Raw genomic sequence first — 15,553 nt, forward strand, 5'->3', positions numbered from 1 at the left:
ACAGAAGCAGACCCTTTGGTCCAGCTCATCTACACCGACCAGATATCCTAAATAAATCTAATCCCATTTGCCAGCATTTGGTCCATATTCATCTGAACCCTTCCTATTCATATACCAGTCCAGATCCCTTTTGAATGTTGTAATTCTACCAGCCTTCACCACTTCCTCTGGTAGATCATTCCATACATGTACCACCCTCTGCATGAAAAAACTACCCATTAGGTCCTTTTTAAATCTTTCCCATCTCACCTTAAACCTATGCCCTCTAGTTTTGGACTTCCCCATCCAGGGAAAAGCCTTTGTCTATTCACCCTGTCCATGTCCCTCATGATTTTATAAACCTCTATAAGGTCAGCCCTCAGCCACTGATGCTCCAGGAAAAATAGCCCCAGTCTATTCAGCCTTTCCATATAGCTCAAACCCTCCAACCCTGGTGACATCCTTGTAAATCTTTTTTGAACCCTTTCATGTTTAACAACATCTTTCCTATAGCAGGGAGACCACAATTGAATGCAGTATTTCAAAAATAGCCTAACCAATGTCCTGTACAACTGCAACATGACCTCCCAACTCCTATACTCAATGCACTGACCATAAAGGAAGGCATACCAAATGCCTTCTTCACTATCCTATCTACCTGTGACTCCACTTTCAAAGAACAAAGAACCCACACTCCAAGGTCTCTTTCTTCAGCAACATTCCCCAGGACCTTACCATTAAATGTATATGCCTTGCCCTGATTTGCCTTTCCAAAATGCAGCACCTCACATGTTTCTAAATTAAACTCCATCTGCCACTCTTCGGTCCATTGACCTATCTGATCAAGATCCCATTTTACTCTGATGCAACCTTCTTCTCTGTCCACTACACCTCCAACTTTGGTGTCATCTGCAAACTTACTAACCATACGTCCTATGTTCACATCTAAATCATTTTCTGAAGGCACTGTCAGCAATGGTGAAGCAAAGGAAGTAGCAGGCAGTCAAGAATCCAGGGTTCTCAGAGATGGAGAAGGTTAGAGGTATATAGGGACCAGGCTGTAGAATTTAAAACTGAAGATAAGAATTAGAAAATTTTGGATGAGCTTTAGTTTAAGGAGAGCACCCAGCAGATGGTGGGAACATGAATGAACATAATTGTAAGCAGAATCTTGATGTTAATAATGAAACTATTTTTCCACTCATTCTCCTAATGGGCGTAATTTTGTTCCTATCTCATTGCCCAGAGGCATTTGCACTTTGCAACAAAATTCATTCCTAAGATGCAATGATAGAGGGTGCGAGAGAGGACGAAGTTCTTTCCGAGTGGGAAATTAAGTTGCGCCTATGCTCCTGACGTTTCAAGAGATCTGTCAAGGAAGCGGATGAAACATACAAGAGTACCTTGAACCGATGCATTCAGGAGAACTGATTAATGGATGGTGGCAAAGGAGTGAATGCGGTTGGTATATGGTGCTCACATGCCGAACTATATGACATTTTAAGGGTCTAGATTAGAGTGGTGCTGGAAAAGCACAGCAGGGCTTTTGCCCGAAACGTCAATTTTCCTGCTCCTCGGATGCTGCCTGACCTGCTGTGCTTTTCCAGCACCGCTCTAATCTATACTCTGGTTTCCAGCATATGCAGTCCTTGTTTTTACCTATATGATATTTTAAACTTAGTCTTCACTTTACACTTGGAACACTCGTTCATCGCAGTGCAATTATTTAGGAAATTCGAAGCCAGGATGATCAATGGGTAATTGTCTTACATTGATCATTTTGTCGCTGACACTACAACTACACTATAACTACAACTTGCTTGTGGAAAACGAGTCTTCCTGCGTTAAGATCCGCAAAACCACCGAGGCATCTTTTTCGCCCTCGCTTATTGCCAAACTCATTTCTTTGACGCATTTGATTTATTTTCACTGCCAAAATTAATGACTAAGTTGAACAACAAATGTCTTGCAGAGTCTGTTACAATCCCAATTAAGCAGAATTCTGACCTCCACGAATTTTTTTTTAGCAGACTAGATACATCTATCCCCATCAACACCCCCCTTCCTGATTTATCTTCGCTAACATGCAGGGAGGGGGAGGAGGTGTGGAATACACATTCAAATCAGTAATATAAACGTTATAACAAATAAGTCAAAAATGACTGAAACAAATATTGCGAGCGTTGAATTAGAAGGAGTGTCTGAAAGTCACTTAGTAAAATCTTCAATGACCTTTTTTCAGATTTTTAACTAGCGTTAGTAAGTACACTACGTTCTAGTCCAAACCTGGCTGTTTGACATTTAAACAGAAATGCAGAATTTAAAACTATTTTCATGTTTATCTGCCTCAGATATAAGACAGCATCCTTTGGCATTTATTACCGCTTGTCTCACTGACAAGTGAGATTACAAGAATCCTAATGAAGGCTTCCAGAGGAAAGCCTTCTGATTAAAATGCCATAATACCAGTTGCATGCATTTGTGTACCATATTAGCATAATCTATTTAGCTCAAGTAAACATATAAACTCCGGGAGAGAAAGAGAAAGATTGGCATTGTAGCCAAAAGAGCGTACACAGCAACAAACAGTTTGAAGTTGGCCTTGCTACATGTACTGCTGCGGCATCCATGTTTAATTGTATGTAGTTTCTTTTTAACTGATCTGAGAAATATTTTTGGCCATCTGCTACGATACTTGTAAACAATGCCACCCAGAGAGTGGTGCTGATATTTACAGAAGCATTTTGGCATTGTGTAATATAAGCATTCTCACTTGATGTCTTTACAAAGACCACTGATTACGAGAACAATAATAAATTATTTGTTACTCATTTCATTATATGTGATCAGAATTTATTCTTAAAGTAATGGGCAATAATTGCATTAAATTAAAATGAAAATCTTTTCTCTCTCTCTGCTAGACATATGGTATTTCCTACTTATTCAGCAGGGCGAGGGTTAATATATACATATTTATGAGGACATTAGTTTAAATCCACTGAGAAGCCAGAAGGTTTTTTCGCATGTGAGGAAAACTAAAGAACACGTGACTACCACAAGCCCAGATCGTCTCCTGGTGGAATACTGTCTCTTTAAGAGAATGTGTGGCTGGCAGCTGGGATGCATAATATTTTTTTTTAACTCACCAGTGAATGTGATTATGTAATATTTCAGCTAGAAACGCTGATCAAATTCCCAAGTAATATATCATGGCTAACAGTCATGTTATTAGGGGTCTCTCATCTTATTGTTGCGTTATGTCGGTCAAGAGAACTCAAACGTGGCATGTCTTTTTTCCCTTTGTATCTGACTACAAAGGTGATAGCATAGTGGTATTGTGACTAGACTGTTAATTCAGACACTCAGGTAAAATTCTGGTGACCCAGGTTCAGTTTGCACCATGACAGATAATGGAGTTTGAATTCAATTAGAACCTGAGATTAAGAGTCTATTGATGACCATGAAGCCATTGTCATTTGTCGGGAAAAACCAATCTAATTCACTAATATCCTTTAGAGAACGGAATCTATCATCTTTACCTAGTCTGGTTTACATGTGACTCCAGACCCACAGCAATATGGTTGACACTCAACTGACTTCTGGGAAATTAGGATGGGCAATAAATACTAGTCTCGCCAACAATGTCCACAACTCATGAATGAATTTTAAAAATATAAAGGGATTAGACCAGGAGAGTTTCCTAGTCAGTTAGAACGATGTGGTAGCTATAACTTTCCCATGTTAAAATACTCCAGACACAGGCTCTTGCCATGAATAAGCATCATGCTTGCTCCAAAGGACTGCCACATACTTGCGCATGTAAAATCTTCCCGTTTCATACACTTGATATCTTAACGATTTCAAATGCCCTGCAGCCATGTCCAGTATACTTCGATACAGAGGAAAACATGCCAATAATGTACGACAGTTTTAAATTTCCTGTTATTTCAAAACGATACATCAAAAGGGCGAGATCAAGTGAGGTGGGACAAGCATTTATATTGAAATAGACCTGATTTTCTGTTGTAAATTCTGCGATATTCTCCGAGTATTCTGTTGCCCAAGGTAAATTACTAATTTAATTATAATTAGTGCCAATTTTGTCATGTGGGCCCATGAGATAGAAAATGGCCCCAACACACTTCACATTGACTTTCATAACCAGCAGAGAAAAGTTGACCCTCTGTAATCTGAGCTTGACACTGATTCCAAAAAGGTAACTATCAATTTCCTTTAGCTGATTTATTTTGCAAGTTGTCAGTAATTTGAATCAAACATCAGAAACAAAATTTAAAAATAATTGGACCAGATAAATGGCAATACTGATACATGTAGTGATGCAGTTCCCAAGCAGTAAAGGGCAAACATTTTAGTGGTGTCTACCGGTGACTTTAGAAGGAACAATTTAGGAAGAAATAATTCATTCCAATAATGAAGGAATGGATCAAAAATTTATTCCATGTATCTAACATTTTTTTACATTTTATAGAAAACTAATCTGAGCATTGAGAAAAGTTCTGCAAAGCTGCAGTCACAATGAACATCCATCCAAACAAAAGACATGGCCTCAAATTTCTTACAAATAATGCTTTTATATTCTTTGCCTTAGATAACTTCAAACAGGCTTCTATTAACACTAAGGTAAGTTGAGCAATATCAGTATGTTTGAATTGAGTTCTTTTCCACATTGAGAATAAGGTATGACACCCCCATGCAGAAGTAGCCTCATGCCATTTTGATCTGATGCAATTTACAGTAAATATTAAAATGCCATAACCTTATTTTTTTTTAAAATTATTGTGCTGTTGAGGATCAGGTCTTTAAATGATCTGAACCTCATTTCAACAATTCAGGATGATGCTTGCCCAATTATCATCAGTTAAAATCATAACATATGAAACTGAAAATTCTACAATTTTTACTTGTTGTTACTTTGTTTTGGCCATTGCCTGTTGATCCCTGGCAACCACACAACAGGAAAAAAATTGCTTCAGAATGAATGTAACTTTGTGAAATACTTTCAATTTGCTTATTGTGAGCAACAATAAATTTAATCAAAAATAAGATATCACATAAATGATAATAATAAGGAAGCAAAGTTTCACATTTTCTGAGCATTTATAAATTGATACAAATGCAATGAATGAAAATTTATATGATATTTATTGTACTACACCTCTTACATTCAACACTATTACATGTTTGCCACATATATATGCTTCCACCATTACACTCTGATTATATATTTACTGCTGATCATGATGAGTGTTTCTTTGCTTAACAGTAGGGTTTTGGAAGTGTTGAAAAAGGCAATTTGTAAACATCTCTGATTAATTATACTTGTGTTTTCTTTAAACACTTAGAAAGAAGAAAAAATGTTCATTGAGAATGGATCTCTGTAAAAAGCCTTGCAAATATGCTAGTTTATTTTTCCTCATAATTTAAACTCTAGCTGAAAAATGAATGTAAATTAGAGAGTTTTTCCTGATTGACTGTTCATGTCAAGTAATAAGTCACACATTCATCATCTTGGGTCAAAACAGATTCATGCAAACACAGAATTTTTTGTTCAAAATGTACTTGTACATTAATTGGGTGTTTCTTTTTATCAAAAACTATGTTTGCCAGTGAATTTGCAAGTCGATATATGAATTAGATGCTTTGAGTAGCAAAGCAGAGACTTGGTGACAATGTGGAAAAAGGTTATCCAAGATCCAAAAGAGCAGTTGAGCATCAACTGGCTTCAACCTCCTTCATGATTATAGGACTCTCAGCCCAAAAGTTAACAGATCCTGTGATGCTTAATGTTGCCAAAGTGTGCAAAGTCTGCCTGGGTCCTGGAGCTCTTTCTGAAAGATTTACTTTTTACTCACAGATTTTGGGAAGCCACCCTCTTTCTCTTTGCTGATAAATGTATGGCTCATTCCTGACCATAGAATCGTCTTCAGTGTTGTTCATTTCAAGATCATCATAATATTTCCAAAATTCAGCAAAACTCCTATTCCAATTTTTGTTGGATTTCAAGTCTATTATCCCAGTGATTTCAGATCTTAACATTTATTACAATGCTGTCAGAATACTTCTTAGAATGCTGCTAATCCTGTGTACCAATTGTACTGTACCACCCTGAGTCATCTATGCAGTACTGCAAGACCTCAAGTCCCTTTCCAGTATCCTTGGACTACAAGGCAATCCTCAACACTGATAACTCAGTGTCACTGACAATATTTAGCATAAAAACCCTTTCCCTATGAAACCTCCAGCTGACTATAAGAAACACCATTAATCTGGTAAACAAAATTTATTATGAAATAAAGTGTACATTAGAATACACAAGGGAGATCTAGAATTAAATGCTAGTGAATCCCATGGTGTGTTCACAGTAAGCCAAAGGATCTACTTTACTATAAGAATACATATATAGTACAATATGAGGTAAACTGTAAATGTGAAATTCATTTAGGTAGAAAGTGTAACTGATATTCATTCTTGAATGGAATGTGCTATCATTTACAGACCACGTAATTGATTAAAATCTTGGTTTTCATTTATTGACAGTTTAATTAACACTTGGAGACAGTGTGGAACCAATAGTAAGTGGCACTTTACAATTGCTTTGTATTGTGGAAGAAAGCTAGACAAGAATATAAAGCAGAAAGTGTAAATTAGTTGATTTGTAAAATTCATTATTGAAGTTTAAATATTTCAAGAGGGTTAATCACAGTATATGATTGATGTTGTGCATAGGCATTTTCATAAAGCTTGATAAAGTACTAAAAATTAGATTTGTTATTAAAGTTAGACCCTGGGATAAAAGAAACAGTGACTGTGAATCCAAAACTTGGCTGAATGACAGAAAGCAAAGAATAGTAGTGAACAGTTATTTTGTGGACAGAAAGGAGTTGCATAAGGATGTTTCCCATAACAATAAATGGCATTAATAAAGCACTTTCAGAGTCAGAAACATGTTCCAAGGCACTTTACAGAACTAGTGGCAAATACAATTTAAATTCAGAACAATAAAAAAATGACGCAAGTAGATCAAAACTGTACAAAGATGTAAGCTTTAGAAGAGGAGGTAAGGAAATTTAGTGGGGAAATTCTGGAATTCTGGAGTTCTAGGCTGATATGTTGAATCAATTTTAATTGAGAACTCTTTAGATGCCGGCTTGGAGAAGCACAAGTATCTTGAAGTATTTTGGAACTGGAAAAGGTTACAAAGATGGAGAATTTGAACACAAGGAGGGATTTGAACACAAGGACGACAATGTGATATCAAGGTTTGGTTAACCAGAATTTGACATGTTGCAGTGTGTACATTAAGAACTGAAGAACATAATAAGAAACACGAGCAGGAGAAGTTCATATTGCTTGTCAAGCCTTCCCTTTCATTCAAAAATGATGATAGTTGTTCTTGAGCTTCAATCCAACTTTCCTTCTGAATTCCCATATCCCTTGATTCGCTCAGAGGCCAGAACACTGAATGTCTTGTCCTTAATCATATTCAATGATGGCACATCCACAATCATCTTTGGTAGAAAATTCAAGAGATTCACAACCCTTTGAATCTAGAAGTTTCTCCTCATCTCAGCCTTAAATGATCAGCCCTTTAGCCTGAAACTGTACCGTTATGCTAGATTACCCAATCAGGAAAAGCAATGTCTCAGTATCTATCCTGTCAAACACCTTCATCAGCACAAATGTTTCAATGAGATTGCATAGTCATTCTCCTAAATTCCAGTGAATATTGCTCAGCCTTTTATCACAGGACAACTCACTCATCTAGTGTCCAATCTAGTGAACCTCTGCTGTCCTGCTTCCAATGCAATTTTATATCCTCCCTTAAATATTAAAAGCAAAAATTGTTCATAGTAATATAAGCATGGCTTCATTAAAACTGCATAAAATTGTTACAGGGCTTGTTTATTTTTGTAATAAAGCCCAACTTTACTTTCCTTATCGTTGACTGTACCTGCATTCTAAATCTTTGCATTCCTTTTAGAATACAGTCAAATGTCTCTGAATATCAATGTTTACAAAGTTCACTCCATTTAAAAATATTCTGTTTTTTCTATTCTTGTGACCAAACTGAATGACCTCATACTTTTCCACATTATATGGTATCTTTCGTTTTATGGTATTGGCAGTAGATCAGTGATTTGTGAACACTGTGGTGCAAAAGAGAGACAAAGAAAAGAGAAAATGTATGTGCAAGTGGTAAAATATGATTGTCACCTTTGAGCGAGCTACCTGACCCACTGAATACTCCAACTCACTTAATACACCTATACTTCTTTGCAGCCTCTGTATCCTCCTCCTGCCTTGTAATCCCACCTTAGTCTGAATGGTCAAAAAACTTACATCTGTTACTTGCTGTTACTTCACCTAATTCATTAACATTAATTATAAGTAGCTGAGGCTCCAGCATTTATTCTTACATCACTCTATTAGATACAGCCAGCTAACATTAAAATATCACATTTATTCTGCTTTGTGCTTCTTGCCCATTGACCAATCCTCTTTCCTTGCTAATATATCATCCCCAATGCCATGCACTCTGAACTTATGCATTAACATTTTGTGTGTCAGCGCATCAAATGCCTTTTGGAAATGCAATATACTACAACTACTGGTTTTGCTTTATTTATCCTACTCATTACACCATCAAAAAGAAACTTGACTAAATTTGACAAGCAATGTTTCTTTTAAATAAAACTATTGATTTGTTCTATACATGTCAGACTTTTTGTGAGACTAAAATTATTAATTGGAGTACTTGTGCAAAATAATTTAATGAACTGTTGAAACAAAGAGCTGATGCAGACATAATGGGTCTCCTTCGGTGTGCAGTATCATTCTAAGATTCTATCATATTCAATCAATGCTTGTGAAAAAATGTTACAAGCAAAGACTACTGTATAGAAGAGTTTCCTAATTTTTTTAAACTATGCCACCTAGTCCTACATTCTGCAACCAGCAGAAATAATTTATCTTTATCTATCCCATCAGTTCTTCCCAATATCTTGAAAACTTCGAGTACCTCATATTCTAACATTCTAATTTTGAAGGAAAACATATCTATTTTGTAATTTAACCTTTGAGGATCAGGTATCAGTCTGGCAATCCTGTTTCACTCCCTCCAAGGCAGTATATGCTTCCTCAGAAATGATCTCAACATTCCCAGTATGGTTTGACCAAGGCTTTGTACAGTTAAAACATGACTTCTACCAATTTTTGTTCTAGTCCTTGAGATGTAAGTGCGAGCATTCCACTAGTCTTTAAATTATTTTCTGTTCCTGCCATGATAATGTCATGATTCATGTACTTGAAACAACAATTCCATTTGAATTTCCACCATCTTTAGCTTTCCACCCACTTAGAAAGTATCTTGTTCAAACCATTCGCCTCACATTTACCTGCACTGGAATACATTTGCCTCAGTTTTGCCCATTCACTTAATCTATCAGTTTTTTTTTAAGTTTCCATCATTTAGTCCTTTAATACTGGACCAGATGGTCTACAAAAGGTCAGATCGGATCATGTATCAGGCTATTAAGAAATCAGCATTTATAAAGTGGACATTTGTAGATCATGTCAGATTGAGAATATCAAATATCAGCATGCCTCATAAATAGGTGCCATTGTAATTTCTAATTCAGCTGAATTCAAGCCCCACTGCAGGCTGAGTATTTAAACTAGATTGACACTTGTGTTGATATTGGTGGGTGGTGAACTTACAAGTATATGGTCCTCTGGTTGAAACATTTATCGTCACAGGGACATTTTAGGGATCCTGTGCTAATTTTGAAGATTTCACTACTTTGTTTATGGGAATCTTTCCTTATTTGCCCACATTGCAACAATGACTTCACTTAGTTAAGACAACAAAACTTCGATTCAGATATGAAACGATTCATCTAGCATCCTAACAGCTGAAGAAATTCACATGAAAATACAATAAGTTGTTTGACAACTGTGAAAGGGTATTAGGTGAATCCTTTCATACCTGAATTGAAGTTTTGTTGGCATAACTGTGATCTAGCAAACTCTGTTCTCCAAAGTTGTGTATAAAATTTAGGAAGACAGATATGATAACCAAGAAGTTTAGTTCAAGGTTCGTTTGAAGACTATCAAATTAATTTTTATGATAGATCATAATTTCGTCTGAAACTTGTTGCTAATTATTAGTCTTGGGAACAAGCTCAAGGTTTGAACTGAACCCTGTAGTGTACTTGCTGCATCATCAAGATTACTTATTTAAAGCAAGTGTTTAAACAGCTTGCGCATATATAGAATAATGGACTGACTAGCCGATTAACGTTGTCAACATTTCCTAACTATCACTACTACCCGGACAATCTAAAACCAAGTTAAAAATCACACAACATCAAATCAATCTGAAACCACTAATCTAAAATCTAAATTAAAAAATGTGATATCAATTTGAGGGGGAAATCAATTTTGGAAAAAAATAACTTGAGCTTTGGAAAGAGACAAAGCGAAGAGTCAACTGCAGAGGATTACTGAGCAGCTTTAGCCTCTTGCTGGTTGTGTGATCAGAGTGGGTAGTCAGCTGAAGGGCTTACGATATTCTTATTTATGTTGCTGTTTCGGCAGTAGGGCAAGCGTGTTATTTTCGAGACGCACCGGGTGAGTAACTCACATCCCAGTTAAAGATTGACATAAATATGAGCATTCTCACGATCCAGGGAGAAAATACCACTGCCTTTTTTCACACCTTGGTTGTTCTTATCTTGTTATTTTTCCCACGTGTAATAACGCAAGACTCTTGACAGACCTGTCAGAAAGTACATAAGATGCTGAACTCTCTACATTTTAGCGGTGAAATTATTGGATGCAGGCACTGTCATACAACAGCTCTCTTCCTCACATACGGCTGTAACCCACAGAAAAGTGTGTGCGCGTTTTTATAACTCAATGAAACTCTTGCCTCTTTAATGTTGCTAATCTACCTCAAGAAATTCCGCTATCTCTCTCTGCGTACAACGAAGTCTTTCTCTCAAACCCCCAGAGGGGGACTCTGACGAAGACGACCAGAGAAAAAGCAACTGAAATGAGGTTTTCTTGAGAAGTAGAGAAGTTGCTGATAGGAAACTGACGATCCTGTGAAAGTTGAGAGGAAAAGACAGACGAAGGGAACTTGTCAACACAGGATAAGTTTAAGGAGGAGGAAGACTACAGAGCTGTAGCAATATTTCTAGACAATAGAGAGCGGGGTGGCGTCTGGAGGGTGATATTGGGCGGTGGGGTGGGGGAGGGAGGGGGGATTGATGGGAATGGGGGTGATGAGTGTGCGGTAAGTGTGTTATTTGGGACCATGATTTGACATGAGCACTAGATGGCGTGTTGCGGAGGATTTGGAAATTAGTTTTTGGACGGCCAGGTGTTGGGAGTAAAACCGCCAGACATGTAAACTTCAATCCCAGCAAAGAAATGACACAATGACAAATCCGTGCGCTGCTGCATCGCTCCACATATGTTACTATTGTACAGACCACGCGTTTTCTACCTCATTGTCCATCTTTATTTTTAAAAATGCAGCCTTGTCCGAGGGACAAAAATCCCCCACCCACACCCTTTATTTCACAGGATTAAGTGTAACAGCTTGACTAATCGAACCGTCACGGATCATAACCGTTATAGGATAATTACAACGCTTTAATACGCGATTTCTGACAACATATCAACAGTCTGTAACTGCGTGGTGGAGTAAGCAGAGTACACTCAGTAAACAGAGTGGGACTGAGCGGCTGTAAATAACACCGGATTGTTCAATGCCGATTCGATTTCCAAATAATCTGTACTTTGTCACTGAAGATTTCTTAAATCTGTGGCATGATCACTGACTCAATCGAGGCGGAATACAAAACAATGAGTCAATTATTATTTAGCCGGGCGAAAATAAACGTCTTTCTAAAAACGACTTTCTTCTTTCAAACAAAAACGGTATTCTCTTTTTACAAAAAAAAAGACCCATGACTGAAAACTCTTGAAAGCAACCAATGATCGCCTTTAACTGCACTAAAACACAGAAACACAGCCTGCTCTCTGCGCGGCCCCATTTCTCAACATGGGACTATTTCGGGGAGTACAGCGTCTTCATTAAAAAAATGTTGCCCTCACTCGAGACTCGAAAGACTGACAAGAGAACGTATGTCATTCGGGGGACTGCAGTACTCCTTTTTAAATTGCCAGTCAGAGATCATTTGGATTCATACAATTCTGATCGTACAGACATCAAGAAACTGAGACTTTTTTTTACACCGGACCCAGAATGAGTGAAATAGGTTTTAATTGTTTTATTTGCAAAAATTGACATGTTGGTATGGGGGTAGAGGAATTTGTTCAATAGGTTGTAATTGCTCCTGGTTTCCAGCTTCTTATAGGTGTCGGTCCAGTTGTTCGTGATGAGTAGTGTATGTGTGAGAGAGAGAGTGAGTGTGAGAGAGAGAACATAAAAGAATTCTCTTTGCAATTTGATGGCACTGTTTAGTGGCTCTGAGTGTGGGGCCTGTGCTGATCTGAAATGTGAATATTTTTTGGAAAGAGTGCACTTTGTTCCAGTTCTTGGTTTAGCAGATGTCCCAGCCTCTGTCTCTGCCTAATGTATTTTTCTCTCTCACACACACAATTCTACTGTTTTGGTGTCAAGCCGGCGGCACCGCCCACATCTCCCGGTATTGGAGGAGACCCCCATTCCGCACTTGGTTATCTTGTGACGATTGGACGTCCCGGTGCCAGAAACAATGCAAGAGATTCTCCCAATCGCCGAAGATCCGCCCTATAAAATACAAGGGGAGGAGGAGGGGTAGGGAGAGCCCCAAAAAGGCCGGCCAACTAAACCCTGTCAACATTTTACCTGAGGGATAGGGACTAGGAGCCCCCCCACACACACAGACACAGACACAGACACAGACAGCCTGTTGTATGTATGAGCTGCCCACAGCAAGTTTGAACTTCTTGCCTCCGGTAGTGCTCCCGCTCCCAGGCCCCCACATCCCTCCTCAGATCCCCAACTCCAGAGGTGACGGATGGATTCTGATGCCAGTCTGATATCGAGCCAGCCGTCGTCCCCGGATCTGTTCCTGTCGGACGAGCCGACCTCGGGCTTCTCGGGCACGGTCTCCTCCACGCAGAGCGAGTGCGGCCGAGGGGCGCAAGGCCGGCCCAGGGAGCCGCTTCGGGCCAAGGACAAGAAGCAGATGAGCGAGTCCGAGCTGCAGCAGCTCCGGCTGAAGATCAACAGCCGGGAGCGCAAGAGGATGCACGACCTGAACATCGCCATGGACGGTCTCCGGGAGGTCATGCCGTACGCCCACGGCCCCTCGGTGCGGAAACTCTCCAAAATCGCCACGCTGCTGCTGGCCAGGAACTACATCCTGATGCTGACCAGCTCCCTGGAGGAGATGAAGCGGCTGCTGGGCGAGATCTACGGCGGCGGTCACCACAGCAGCTTCCACCCGTCCCCAGCTTGCCAAGCCGGCCCGGCTCTGCCGCCTTCCCACGGCCCTCACCCTCTCCCGCACCCGGCTATGGTCCCGGCCGTCAGCTCGGCCCCTCTAGCCGGGGCTAGCCTATCCCCTGCCATCGCCGCCGGCGTCCGCGGCCCGGGCAGCCTCCTGAAGACGGCGGGAGCTGCCGCCTCGGGTTTCCAGCAGTGGGCTGGCATGCCGTGCCCGTGCACAATGTGCCAGGTTCCGCCGCCTCCCCATGTGCCCAGCGCTGGCATGACCCGGCTACCCTCAGACAGCAAGTGAAGCAGAGGAAGTGAAGGAACTGGACTCCTCCAGCCGCTGCCAGCCAAGGTGAGAATGGAACAGCTTGGCTGCTCTTCCCCCACCACCTTTGTGGTGATCTTGTCCCTTTTTATTATCTGGTGTCCTTATGTATCTGTGTGAAAGTTGCAGTAACCCTTTTTTTCCCCCCACCGGACCCACACCCACCCCCTCTCTCGCTTATTTAACTCGCAAACGGGTCAAGAAATGTAACACGACCTTTCCCTTCCCCTCTTTGGGGGCAACTGGATGTATCATTGCAACAGGAGACACGGGGGGAAAAAGGGATACTGCAGCCTGCTAGCAGGTGAATTTCACTGCACACTGAGCCGCCGGCAAAATCCCGAGCATGGCTCCCCGGAGTCGGGAATGTTTTACCACGCACTCCGCTCTGGCCCGTGCTAGTGGGACATTACATGAAATGTCCATGTAGGAAAGACTTCGCTATTCCGATCGCGAACCAGAAAGAAGGAAAGAGGCGATGAGTTTACAAAGAACAGTTCTGCGCGAAAGACGCTTGTCTGACCAACCCCAAGGAGTCGTTTGTGGGAGTTGATGTAAAGACGTGTTTTCGCTCGGTACAGAAATGTGTGCAACATTGAATCAGTTTGGGGGTGTGGGGGGGAGGGGGTGTGGGGACTGTCCTTGGAATAATTCAGCCCTGAACCGACAAAGACAAATTTGTATTCTTTCTTGTAAAAATAGCTGCTCACCTTAATGAAACAAAGGTAGTTGGAGTGTGATACTACCATTATAAAGTACTTTGCCGTTCCCTGAGTTTTGTGAAAATATCTGTGTTTCGTTGGTTTTGGCTGATTTCACGCAAACGTTTTCTGTGTTTTTTTATATTGGTTTCCCTGCAACTCCTGAGTGTCGGTAACTGTCTAACTCGCTTCAACTCACTGTAACACCTGTCCTGCGCTTCACCACTCCGGATACAGCGTGACATTTCGTTTTTCTTCCGATCAGCCTCCCGTAACATCCTACCGAAACAATCTTTTGTTTCTCATCCGCGAGAGAAAAAAAAAAATTATAAAGCAAAAAGTGTTTTCCATCTGTTTATTTTTGTAAGGAAATGTGCTAAATGATATTTATTATTCCGTTGAAAGACAAAATAAGTGTGATCAAGTAACTGTCGAGATTTTAAAATTAAATAAAAAAAATACGCAATGTGCTTGTTTGGATGTAAAGTTTGAGGGGGTGGGGACTGTGTTGGTTTAGTTATTGAACACTTACAGGAGAATGACCTGAACCTCCCATCTATACACTTTTAAAAAGCATAACCTCGTACTCGCTCCAAGGTGACAATCGGTTTGTGAGTGAGTGTTATCTAAGTAATATTGTATAATTCTTTATTATTCAGACAAGCTTGGGGTGAGGGAAGGGGGAGAGTATTGGGGAAACCGTACCGGTTCTATTGTACGTTCAACTCGTTCTCTAGTATTACGTTATAACTACACATGGCACGACAAATGGCAACACTTTAAACAGGCCGGAATCACTCATCCCTCGCCGCTTTAATTCCCGTTGTAGCGCCCAAAATGTTTCATTCCTGCACCTCTCTTCCCAGGCTGGGTCTGCGGTTATTGGAGTCATTTCATACACTCCATTCATGTGACCCGATGGACAGACGCATTAAAATCTAAATAAATAGGAGGAAAAAAGACAAATAAAGGAAATGTATTTTAAATTCAAGTTGATGACTTTTTATATTTGCAGATCTATTCCGGAACGCTCGAAAGCGGTAAGTATAAGTCACTATAAAAACAGAAATTGCT

At 40.0% G+C, this 15,553-nt stretch overlaps 1 protein-coding gene across 1 annotated transcript; it reads left to right on the forward strand.

The window, feature by feature from the left end:
• Positions 1-12,879: 12,879 nt before the first annotated feature.
• On the forward strand, positions 12,880-14,365 carry LOC122555576 (oligodendrocyte transcription factor 2-like). The gene has a single exon (XM_043701598.2). It carries the CDS (start codon positions 13,032-13,034, stop codon positions 13,755-13,757), a length of 726 nt encoding a protein of 241 aa, XP_043557533.2. The 5' UTR covers positions 12,880-13,031; the 3' UTR covers positions 13,758-14,365.
• Positions 14,366-15,553: the final 1,188 nt, after the last annotated feature.

This window comes from Chiloscyllium plagiosum, unplaced genomic scaffold (genome assembly GCF_037043375.1).
Source record: "Chiloscyllium plagiosum isolate Xiang-an unplaced genomic scaffold, Cpla_swu_hap1 HiC_scaffold_12, whole genome shotgun sequence".
In the NCBI taxonomy this organism is placed as follows: Eukaryota; Metazoa; Chordata; class Chondrichthyes; order Orectolobiformes; family Hemiscylliidae; genus Chiloscyllium; species Chiloscyllium plagiosum.

Coding starts and splice junctions, on each gene's coding strand:
- LOC122555576 (XM_043701598.2), top strand. CDS start 13,032: ATGGATTCTGATGCCAGTCTGATATCGAGCCAGCCGTCGTCCCCGGAT.